The sequence below is a fragment of the Rhodamnia argentea genome, chromosome 11 (genome assembly GCF_020921035.1).
Source record: "Rhodamnia argentea isolate NSW1041297 chromosome 11, ASM2092103v1, whole genome shotgun sequence".
Classification (NCBI taxonomy): Eukaryota; Viridiplantae; Streptophyta; class Magnoliopsida; order Myrtales; family Myrtaceae; genus Rhodamnia; species Rhodamnia argentea.
The window spans coordinates 19,203,596-19,214,042 of record NC_063160.1 but is presented as its reverse complement, the minus strand read 5'-3'; the positions used below and the strand labels follow the sequence as shown (position 1 = coordinate 19,214,042).

Here is a 10,447-nt window from a genome sequence, read left to right as displayed (position 1 = left end):
TAATTATCCCTTACAAAAATAATCTGTCAATAATCGAAAAATCTTCTTGCAAAGAATTGCTGACGGTAAAAACGCAGTTTTCGAGATCTTTTTGCCAATCAAGTTGATTCCTTGAAGACCTTTTCAAGATAGAGAAGTGCAAGGCCATCCTGGACTGGCTCCTCCACGATATGTCATCTCCTTTCTTTTGGACACGCAATAGGAAATATGGCCCGGAGCTTCCATGGCCCACGACATCCCTCAACAGAAGCCTTCCCACTTTTAGGAATTTTCAGATAAAGGCCTGAAAAAAAGATGCATTTTTTCTCGAACAATGATCTGAAGTGATAATTTAATCTCAAATAAGGGTCCCTGACTGTCTGGTTGATCAAATTATCGCCGGTCACCAAGCATGTGCATCTCACATGCCAGTTTTCAAGCCATGACAGGGGATTTTCGTCCAATAGATCAACTATTTTTTCTTTTCTCTGCGCCACCTCCAATCTTCTTCGGCATCTTGCTGCCAAATTTTCAAGCTCCCCAACTGCTTGAAGAGTTAGTTTCTTTGCTCCGGCCTTGAACTTCTGCCGAAGCTGGATCTACAAAGAGTCACAACCAGATTCAGGCCCGGCTCAATCAAGTCAGTTTCCTGAAGGAGGCCGACTCAAACCGAAAATCCAGCCTGTGCATCAACGGCTTCCCCTGAGTCTCGCCAGCTCCACCGAGCTGTTCCAGCTCAATTTGAGCTTCAATTCCATCTCCGGGCCGATCCTGAGCGCTGTCACTTGGTCTGCTTCGATTGCCACCCTTGCTTAACCACAACATCTGTGCTTCAACCACAACATGCAGGGACCAATCCCAGCCTCCATAACCAAGTTGGGTGCGCTCCAAATACTCTCTCGGAGCCACGATCAGATTGCAACCAGAGGAATAGGCGAAAAAGAGGACGAAACAGAACATGAAAAGAAGAAAGGAAAAAAAAAGGAAAAATAATATCCAAATGCTCATCGGCTAACACGATTTGGTCGGCCAATGAACTCAAACCCTTAAGACAAATTTGTCACTTCATGCTCTTATTGTTACAAGATCCACTCCGAGTCATCTTTTGAGATATGCGGTGCTTCATATCCTTATTCGACTCATAAAGCTAGCTATGAGTACAGTATATGACACTCAGCTTAACAAGATTCGAGCACGAAATCTGATCAAAAGAGATCATCTGAAAAGAACTAGAAGGACGGCGAACAAGCATCCTTCACGCCATCTCGGTGCACCGTTGCAAAGTGTTCCAATAGATACATACTCTCATTACCGTGGTTTAATCCCATCCCATACCAAAAATAGTACCGGAAATCGCATTAAATAATCACATCAGCTGCTACATCTCCAAACTACTTCCTATGATTGTTCCTCTGTTTCTTTTTTTTGCTAGACTTACCTTCAGATCTGTGCTTACTGGAGTGCTTTCTGCTCGAGCTAGAGTGGACCTTCTTCGCCTTCTTATGCCTGTCTTTATGAACGTCCTCTTTGGGTGATCCAGTAGCCATAAGTGAATGTGGCTTCCCTGGGCCATACGTTACACGTGCTTCCCTAAACTCGGGACTTGGAGACAACTCCTTGGAACCTGGGCAAGACGGAAGGTAAGGACCTGTTTCATCCATCCTTGACCCTATTGCACCTCTGCCGCGCTTGACCCTGCATCCACAATAGTATTTGTTTTAGGAATCAATGCCTGCTTCTTCCACTCTCCAAACCAAACAAGCACACACTTCACAGCAAAATCAAGAATGCACGTGTTCTCAGAGGGGGACGAGAGGAAAAAAGAGAGGCTGCGACCTTGAGTGCAAAAACTCTTCAATCTCTTCATCACCCAAACCCTCATCTCCTCTTTTATGTCGACTTTCATGTGCTCTTTCACTTTGAGAACATGAAGGGTCAGCACTGTAGTCATCTATATCATGCCTATTGCTGGGGCTCCTCGAAGAACTGGCATCCTTATGGTACCTCCTACTGCTGCTCTCATCTCTTGATCTTCCTTTGACTCGATTATCAAGCTCCAGCTCCTTCTGACGCAGTCGCCACATTTCATTCACTTCCACAGCTTTATTGGCTGAACATGGCAACAGCAAGCAAAAAGTTATAAACTGAAGCAGACAATAAAGAATGCTAAATTGGAGCTAGCCGTTACAAATGAGAAACGACATAAAATTCAGAAAGCAAAGAGCCTGTCATGCATCCAGGTAAAGCACACTCAGATTTAAGTCAAAAAGTAGCAGTGGGACCACACATAAGAAATTACACTCAAAATGGCATCCTTCGCCTTGAAAATATTACATTATTCACTTGCTGGATATAATGAGAGATGCAACATTCTTATAGAAAACAAGAGAGGATAGTATTGAAACACAGAGATGGCAGAGCGCATGCGGCTATGCAATGACATGCAAACATAAAGCGCCTCAATCAAACAAATGAAAAATCCTTCAAGAGCGTCATTCTTGGTCCAGTAACCACAATGATAAAAACGATACACGTGCTCCAGAAGTGTCCACTTTGATGTTTCTTAAGTGACCCAATCACACGCCTTGGAAAAAATGTGCAACTCTAAATACACAAAGATGGGCCTAACCTTGTTGCACCCCGAGAACAGTTGCAGTGAGAAACCTCGAATTGGGCCGAGTCCTAACAGAGGGCTTGCTAAGATAGGCAAGTGCACCTTCTTTCTCAGCTTGTCGGCGTAACTCTGCTGCTTCTTTCATAAGAATTGCAGCTATTCTGTTTTCCGTTTCCAAATCCATTGGACACTAAAAAGAGCACAGTCCAATAAGCATAGGAGACAGCGCATCTCATTCTAATACAATTTAAGGATTTATCTTCCTAAGCAAAACTTCCATCACAGAACAATGTAGTCTTTTCAGGATGAAATCTCAGGCGTCACAGAACTGCTTCATTTCCCTCACTTCTCCTAATTGACAAGTATCTCACTCAACTTTCTCAAGTCAGGTTTCTCCTCTTCCGTCAGAAAATTCATCACTTGTGATTTGACATAATCAGGCTGCACACATCAAAGTTACGATTTTTATTCATCCACAAACTTCCCAGCTTCCAAAAGAATTAAAATTCGAATTTGACGAATTGATGATCACCTCCACGGGAACACAAAACATACAAGAGTATTTCCAGTTAGACTACCCAAGCATCAAAACTAACTAACACGACTGAACGAAGAAAGCTACGAAATTTCAACCTATCTCGTATCGCTTGAAATTACCCATGACTGAACGGTAAAAGAATCTAATCCAACAGGGAGAAATTAATCGCAACATACCGAGTTCGATCGATCGATCAAGGGGTCACGCGCCGAGCCGATAAATTGGAGGATTGAAACGGTTCCCTTGCGCAGAAAACCCTAATTTCAAATTCCCAACAGTAATTGCGGGAATCTACCGCTGTGCGAGAGCTGGAAGACCGTGGGTCGAAGATGGGGGTGAGCAAAATCGAGCCTTTCTGCGATGAACGGGGATGTCGCTCGTAGCCTTGCCAAGTTAGGGCCTGCGGATGTCGCTCGTAGCTTTGCCAATTTAGGGCCTGTACGGTAACACTATGCAAAGTTTCTGTTTAAAGAGTGTTCCTGAAATATTATCGAAATAGAAACGTGTATGGTTGAAAAATACTTCAAAAGTATTTCAAAATAAGAAACACTTTTGAAATCAAAAAAGGAAATAAAAAAATTTATTTCTGAAATTTAGAATACTTTTTAGACACAATTCGAGAGCGAGTTCGTACAAGCCACCACCGCGCACCATCGTTGGTGAGGAGATGAAGCGGCCGTCGGCGGCCGTTGATTGTAGATAATTTCTTTTAGTGAAAAAAATATTTTTTTTATACTTGCCAAACGCGTTTCTATTCCCGAAAATTATAGCCGGAAATAAAAATATAATTTTTTTTATTTCAAATATGTTTCCAAAAATAGAAACGTTATTAGATACGGCCTTACTTTGTGTTTGTTGCGCAGACATCGAGGAAATTCGACTTCCTTTTGTGAACGACCGAACTATAGACATCACGGCCCGACTTAAAACGGGCCGAATGACACTGGCCCCGTTTTGTCACTTGAAGCGAACCCCGAACTTATGGGCCAGATTTCTTTTTTTTCCTCTTTTGGTTTCAAGTGAAAATGAAGTCAAATGTGGCAACTAGTTCAGCTCAAACAATGATCAGGCACACTTACTGGTGCATTTAAGATTCATCTATTGAGATCCCATTATGCAGTTTATCACAATTTCCCCGTCAATTCAGATGGATATTTCGTGTCCAAGCGCGCTGTCATCGATCGCACTTTCTTCATCGCCTGAAGTAGCATCTAATTTTTTCTTTTCATGGGTCGATTTTTTTTTTCTTTCCTGCCCTTTTCAGTACCAAGTTCCAGGAATCCGAGAAATCGCTGCGTTAGCCTGCTGTCTACGTCAAAATACAAAATAGGCTGGATAGCTGACATTGACAATATGAGAAATTTAAGAGGAGAGCAACGTTTCGTTATGGAGAGAAAATTGACAATTCGATGATGTTGAGTTACGAAGGAAGCAAAAGCCAGTTCGAATATGAATAGCAAAGTCAGGTTAGACTTGCCAGCCATCTCCTAAAGCGCCAAATTAGAAGATAACAAGAAGTGAGATGTTCAGTTGACATTTTGCTGCACCTGGACATGAGAAGTTCCTCTCAGGTGTGAACATGATAAGGCAGTCACGTTTCGCAAGTCAAGAAAATTTATTGTGTCTTGGTCAGCAGGCAGTTCGGAATATTTAAAGAATTTGCAACTTGTATCCTTTCTGTATTATCAGTGTTCTTGTCATTTATTTATTTGGGTCGGGTAGAGAATGACGACATCTTTTGCAAATAGAATTCCATCTTTTGCTCCTGATGTCTCTGATGAGCGGATCAAAGGAGCTCACTCGTGAACTCAGATGATGCCTGATGCACCCTGAAATGAGAAATTGCTGATTAGAAATTGCTGTCCCTCATCTAATGCCGAGCCGCTTCAAGGATGACGATCCACATCGCTCGACTTTTGATTTATATGATTTTTATAGACATGCGACTGCTTTGCACCGGTAAATCAAGTAGAAGGAGGGAGGTCTTGAATTCATATCATTATTGGTTGTTGGATGCAGAACTGGAATTTCTTATTACAGCTGCTCATCCCTAGATTTCTCCTCGCAATAAATTATTTGCAGGTGAGACATTATCATGAAGGGAAAAAAAATATATTGGGCGATGGATTCTTGGGTCTAACGCCTCGCCGAATTGAGCTACAAACATTGTTAACTTCTACATCACAAAGTTATGCCAGTTTGTGCCACACTTTTGCTTGGAAAGAAATCCATCGACTGAAAAGTGAAAGGAAAATTTTTTTTTTTCACGTTTTGATAATTCGTGAGGTTTATTAGGATCGGGACGGTTTTTGATCGGCGTAACCCGTCTCGAAAAGATCCGATCATGTTAGAGTACAACTCAAATTCAACCGTGTTTTGAAAGTCGAAAATCTATCTCCGTCGGGGTACGAATATGTGAAGCCCACTTCAAACCCACCAATAACTCGACTTCTTGATGCAATATAGACGATACGACTCACCAAACTTATAAAAGAGAGGATTTCATGTTCTTAGGTTCCGACCGGAACCTGTTCGAGATGCCTTGTTAATCAAAGACCCCGTAGAGGTTCGGAATCGATTTCACAAGTAATCAGAACCGGATCTCGATAATTGGCCGGACAGCCAATAAAATTTTGACCCATGAGTTAGCATGTGAGTATCTTAAGAGGAGAGTGTAGATCAGGAATATCTTTTAAGTATGAAGAGAATACTGACAATTCGATGATGTTGACTTATGAAGTAAGCGAAAAAAGCAAGTCAAATCTAAATAAGCAAAGTAAGGTTAGACTTGCAAGGAATCTCCTCAAATGACAAATTAGATGGTTCAAGAAATCGGATTTTCAGTTGACATTTTGCGCACCCGGACAGCTGAGAAGTTCCTGTACGATGTGAACTAGCTGAAGTGAAGTTTCTTATCAGACAAGGCTCAAAATGTAACAATGGCCTTCACTTTCTAGCAGTAACATTTCCGATGTCGAGAACAGAGTCTTTTGCAAATAGAATTTCGCCGTTGCTGATGGATTGCGGCGACAGTGCAGATATTTTGTATGCCTCCTGATGTTTCTGACGAGCAGATCAAAGGAGATTAATTTGCGAACTCGATGTGTAAACCGGTGCGGAATTGCATCCGCTGTCGATCGGCTTGATGTGGAAAGGATCACAACCACTTTGTTGGTTGTGATACTGAAGCACCGTTTTGGGGGTTGAGCGAATTAATGTACACATGCATATACTAGGATCAAAAGTCTATTTGCTGCTTCATTGCCATTATACAAAATCTATGAAAGAAAGAATCTTATCATCCATTCGTTTCCATTCTTCTATAATGTGGAGTGAAATGGTGCTTCCAAAGTAAGAGGAGACGAAAAGAGGAGAGGTAGGAGTATTTATTAACATTTGATTGGATCAGCTAGAGAACTGGCAAAAGTTCAATGTTCGTGGGAAGATCTTGTTCTGAAATGAATCGACATATCGTCACGGAACTAAAGTTGTACCGCACAATTCTCTTCTGAGTGTAGCATAGCTACAAGCCCTCTCTATCTGACACGAGAGACTAATGTAAATGACAGAAACGAACTCGACCGCATATTCGGGTGCTTCGCTCCATCAGTTAACAGGAGGAGCTCTGTGGTAAGCTGGCACTGTTGCGGGGAAGAACATCTGCCTTACTCCTTCATCCCTTATTATGGGAAAGATGATACCTGACGCACCCTGAAATAGGAAATGCTGATTAGAAATTGTTGCCTTTCAATCTAACGTGAAGCCACTTCAAGGATTTGACAAAATGATCCTAAAGTCCAAAGCAGATACTCACCTTAATCAGTCTGGCCCCAAGCCACATGCGTTTCAGCGAAGGGAATGGAAGACATAGACGGCCGACACCGTATACGGCTACAGCGAAGAAATGGCATACCAAGTGCATTGGACGGGGGTTTAGACCCGAGAGCAGAGAGACTGGCCCACTTGAGCAGAGACCGCCAAGGCTCAGATAGTCGAAGCACGCTTCGCGCATTTCCTTCCTTGCAGGGTCTGGAGATGCACAGAAAACCTTGTACAGAGCACCGGCGAGTGTGTTGATGGTTGATGCCACAGGCTGCGACGAAAAGGAGAAGTCCGGTTAGCATGCAGTTTGAGCAGTGACGCTACTAATTTCTACACTTCTTCACTTCAAGATCAAGTGGATGACATTTCTCACCTTCCTCAGTGTATAGAACGACTCAAGATAACTGCATAGAGCAGATGCATTGTTCAGATCCTGAAGTGGGCGAAGCAGGTTTCTTAGCACGACGATATCAGATAGAGCCACGGTCATTCCTCCTCCAGTCAATGGATGACGCATGTTGAACGCATCTCCCATCAGAAGAGCTCCAGGGGTAGGTTGAGGATTAGCAGGCATGCTTCTATTGGGCATCGACTTTATGTTTCCCTTGTCAATTGCCGCTATGAAGGCTTTGTACAATTCAGGGGGAACCTGAAACACGAGATTCTTCGATGAGCCCAAAATATCTAGACTAGAGAGCAAGATTAGCATATACGGAGGAGTAGCTGAGATAACTTCTGGTGTCCTAATTGCCTAGCAGTTTTGATATATACCTGTGGAGCAACCTTTGTCTTCAAATATTTGGCCATCTCGCCGCTGGCTACAGAGGGCAATTTCTGGCCTGGGACATCGACCAGGCAACGGATCTCGGTGCTGCTGATTGGATAAAATAAGATAGGTGAAGGGTCTGCCAGTACGACATGGCCGTGATTTGGTAATGGAAGATCGCAATTCTCCACGACCAACCCCACGAAGTGAGAGGGGACATCAACCTGTATAAGTAGGGAACATATTAGTTTCGACTCACGAACGATCAACCAAGATTTGAGGAATGCACAGAATGTTGGTGACAACTTCTGAATAGAGATCAATCTGCTCGATAGACCCTTCATATTCACCTTCGGAGTGCAGAGGTTACGGCGTAGGTTTGAAAAGCAGCCATCACATACGACGGTGAGGGGAGCGTATGCCTTCAACTCTTCTCCAGCCTTGGTCTTGTATTGCACTCCCTTGACAGTTCCCTTTTCCTCAATTAGAGATGTTACTGTTCCTTGTTCTAGAGTTACACTGAAACAGATGAAGGGTAAAAAAGATTGGTAAGATGATGACCTTAGAATGAAGTCTCTTATTTGACGCAAGCGTAATACGATCGGATAAACAAAGTAGGCAATTAAGTTGATGAAGAGACGATCCAATTTTGCAATATCAAGTTCAAAAATGAGATCACCAACTAAGAATTATCTCAACAACTTCTTAAGAGTGGATAAAATCTTGGTCTGAGAAGTAGCACACCATCTTTAGCTAGATGAAACAGAGCAGATAAGCAAACAGAAAACACAAGACTGTTAGGAATAGCAGATCGGAGAAGGAAAGTACTTTGGAAGAGTCGCGGCCTTCTCCCTCATTCTTTGAATGAATCGGCCGTTGTGAAAACCTCTACCGGCAACATCCGAATGAAATTTCTCCAACGGATAAGACAGCTGCGTGTGTTTCCCATCCTTGAAGAGAGCATATCCAATGATTCTTTGGGCATCAATTGTTTGTACGCAATCTGCTCACACCAAACGAATTGCATTCAATTAATAATTCGCACCGGATGCATGATTATGAACATTTAGCATGCTCAAAACGGACTAAGACCCATGTTTTAAATTGTCGAGAACAATTTCAGAAGGTATAGCGCTCTATTGGCAAGACCCTGCTTACCTGCAAGGTCCAATTCCAGCAATTTCAGGTAACCCCCCGGTTGAAGAAGCTCACCGACAATTCTATCTTGCTCTGTAAGGTCCCTCTCGATTACGCGGACGCGACGTCCCTCCTGTGAATTAAGAAGCAACACGACACGAAAATTGCTTCAGATCATTCCAAATGCCAAATGACCTGTTCTCAATAAAGTTCGTTCCTGCTGTGATCATTCAGATGTTATAAGATAATTAACTGAAAAACCATGAAAGGAGAACAGCTAGCAATCCCTCTCTCAAACTCGCTGACCAATCGAAGAGGCAACTCCAGACGGAAAGTCAAAACTAGTTTGGTTCGCCCCGTTAGGTAGCTGAACCGAACAGAAAGGAACGAAAAGTTGGGAACTCAAAAACGAATCTTCGGAGTCACTCAGGCACGTTACACACGACGAAGACGCGGTTTCACGCATAATCCAGACAGCAATCAAAAGGCTCCCACATGGAAAACGAAAGTAGTTCCCGAATCCTTCGCAACGGACAGCAATATCTGATGAGATGCAACTCCAACTCCGCGAGATATGTCTCTTCACTTAGGAGAGAGAGAGAGGGAGAGAGAGGATCGCGTTAACATACCTTTCCGAGCGTGTAAGCTAGGGCCGCACCGGCGACTCCTGCTCCGACGATGACGATGTCGGTGCTCCCGTCGTCCTCGGGCCTGAAACCTCCATCAACAGAGCTCTTGACATAGCAATCGCCTCGACCACCCTTCTTGGACACCCTCCTCTTCTCCTTCCCGAACGTCTTGAACAGCAGAACAATCCCCAGGAACAGAGCCAGAACGCCACTAATCAAGTACTGACCGTCCATCGTCCAACCCCTTTCAGAGACTGATCCCGGCTCAAACAGCCCGACAACCACCTCCGCGATCCGACAGCCAGAGAGATGGAGAAGAAGACGGTCGCCGGCGAGGTTTGGAGCTCGGCCTTGCTTACGGGGGTGCAAAAGCTTCCGTCACCAGATTTCGGAAGGGTGCAAATTTAAAATGTGTTTGCGTGGGGTGAAGCATCGAAGCGAAGTTGGCGCTCTTTTTATAGGCCGACCACGCCTTTTCCTTTCCCCCGCTCGCCTTTCCGTTTCTGTGACCGTAAACGTGGACGCGCCTTCCCTTTGCCATTTCCACCGCATTTTCCTTTTTTCTTTTTTCCATTTATTTATTTATTTATTTATTATTATTATTATTATATTTTTTAAATTGGCATCGAGCGTATTTTCGCCAGCACAAATTGCTGCGGTATTTTTCAAATGAGAGCTCAAGTAGCTGGACTTGTTTGAACGTGGACCACAATCCAACTGCTTCCTAAACTTGAGCTAGTAAACATCTTTTACTCCTTCATCACAAAGTTATGCCAGCTTGCGCGTAACTTCCGCTTGGGATGAACCCGAACGGGTTCGTGAAAAGTGCAAAAGGAATTCGCTCTGATTTCGAAATCTATCTCTATCGAGGTATGAAATATTTGAAATGTGGATGACCATTCGGAACCCACCTAAAAGCTCGGCTCTTGATGCAGTATTATAGGCGGTACAACTTACCAGAC

At 43.4% G+C, this 10,447-nt stretch overlaps 2 protein-coding genes across 4 annotated transcripts; both read right to left on the bottom strand.

Moving 5' to 3' along the window:
- Positions 1-1,157: 1,157 nt before the first annotated feature.
- LOC115735986 lies at positions 1,158-3,538 on the bottom strand. Of its 2 annotated transcripts, none has more exons than XM_030667476.2 (4): positions 3,308-3,538; positions 2,609-2,783; positions 1,816-2,089; positions 1,158-1,674 (listed from the first exon to the last, which is right to left on the bottom strand). In XM_030667476.2, the coding sequence occupies exons 2-4, from the start codon at positions 2,775-2,777 to the stop codon at positions 1,371-1,373; spliced, it is 747 nt and encodes a 248-aa protein (XP_030523336.1). In that variant the 5' UTR covers positions 2,778-2,783; positions 3,308-3,538; the 3' UTR covers positions 1,158-1,370. The 2 variants fall into 2 exon arrangements, with proteins under 2 accessions (XP_030523336.1, XP_048128791.1); XM_048272834.1 differs by lacking the exon at positions 3,308-3,538 and adding an exon at positions 2,965-3,257.
- A 2,953-nt stretch (positions 3,539-6,491) lies between these two features.
- Positions 6,492-9,915, bottom strand: LOC115735906 (squalene monooxygenase SE2-like). Of its 2 annotated transcripts, none has more exons than XM_030667345.2 (8): positions 9,486-9,914; positions 8,878-8,989; positions 8,548-8,722; positions 8,070-8,238; positions 7,725-7,943; positions 7,327-7,602; positions 6,946-7,224; positions 6,492-6,842 (listed from the first exon to the last, which is right to left on the bottom strand). In XM_030667345.2, the coding sequence occupies exons 1-8, from the start codon at positions 9,717-9,719 to the stop codon at positions 6,738-6,740; spliced, it is 1,569 nt and encodes a 522-aa protein (XP_030523205.1). In that variant the 5' UTR covers positions 9,720-9,914; the 3' UTR covers positions 6,492-6,737. The 2 variants fall into 2 exon arrangements, with proteins under 2 accessions (XP_030523205.1, XP_048128442.1); XM_048272485.1 differs by lacking the exon at positions 6,492-6,842 and adding an exon at positions 6,864-6,893 and having other exon boundaries at positions 6,925-7,224; positions 9,486-9,915.
- Positions 9,916-10,447: the final 532 nt, after the last annotated feature.

What these genes read in the sequence shown, in the direction of transcription:
- LOC115735986 (XM_030667476.2), bottom strand. Translation starts at nt 2,777, where the DNA reads ATGGATTTGGAAACGGAAAACAGAATAGCTGCAATTCTTATGAAAGAA. An exon ending in TGTTCTCGGGGTGCAACAAG is followed by an intron (nt 2,090 to 2,608) that starts GTTAGGCCCATC and finishes TGCCATGTTCAG; the next exon opens with CCAATAAAGCTGTGGAAGTG. An exon ending in GAAGAGTTTTTGCACTCAAG is followed by an intron (nt 1,675 to 1,815) that starts GTCGCAGCCTCT and finishes TTGTGGATGCAG; the next exon opens with GGTCAAGCGCGGCAGAGGTG.
- LOC115735906 (XM_030667345.2), bottom strand. Translation starts at nt 9,719, where the DNA reads ATGGACGGTCAGTACTTGATTAGTGGCGTTCTGGCTCTGTTCCTGGGG. An exon ending in GCTGGAATTGGACCTTGCAG is followed by an intron (nt 8,723 to 8,877) that starts GTAAGCAGGGTC and finishes TGGTGTGAGCAG; the next exon opens with ATTGCGTACAAACAATTGAT. An exon ending in AAGGCCGCGACTCTTCCAAA is followed by an intron (nt 8,239 to 8,547) that starts GTACTTTCCTTC and finishes CATCTGTTTCAG; the next exon opens with TGTAACTCTAGAACAAGGAA.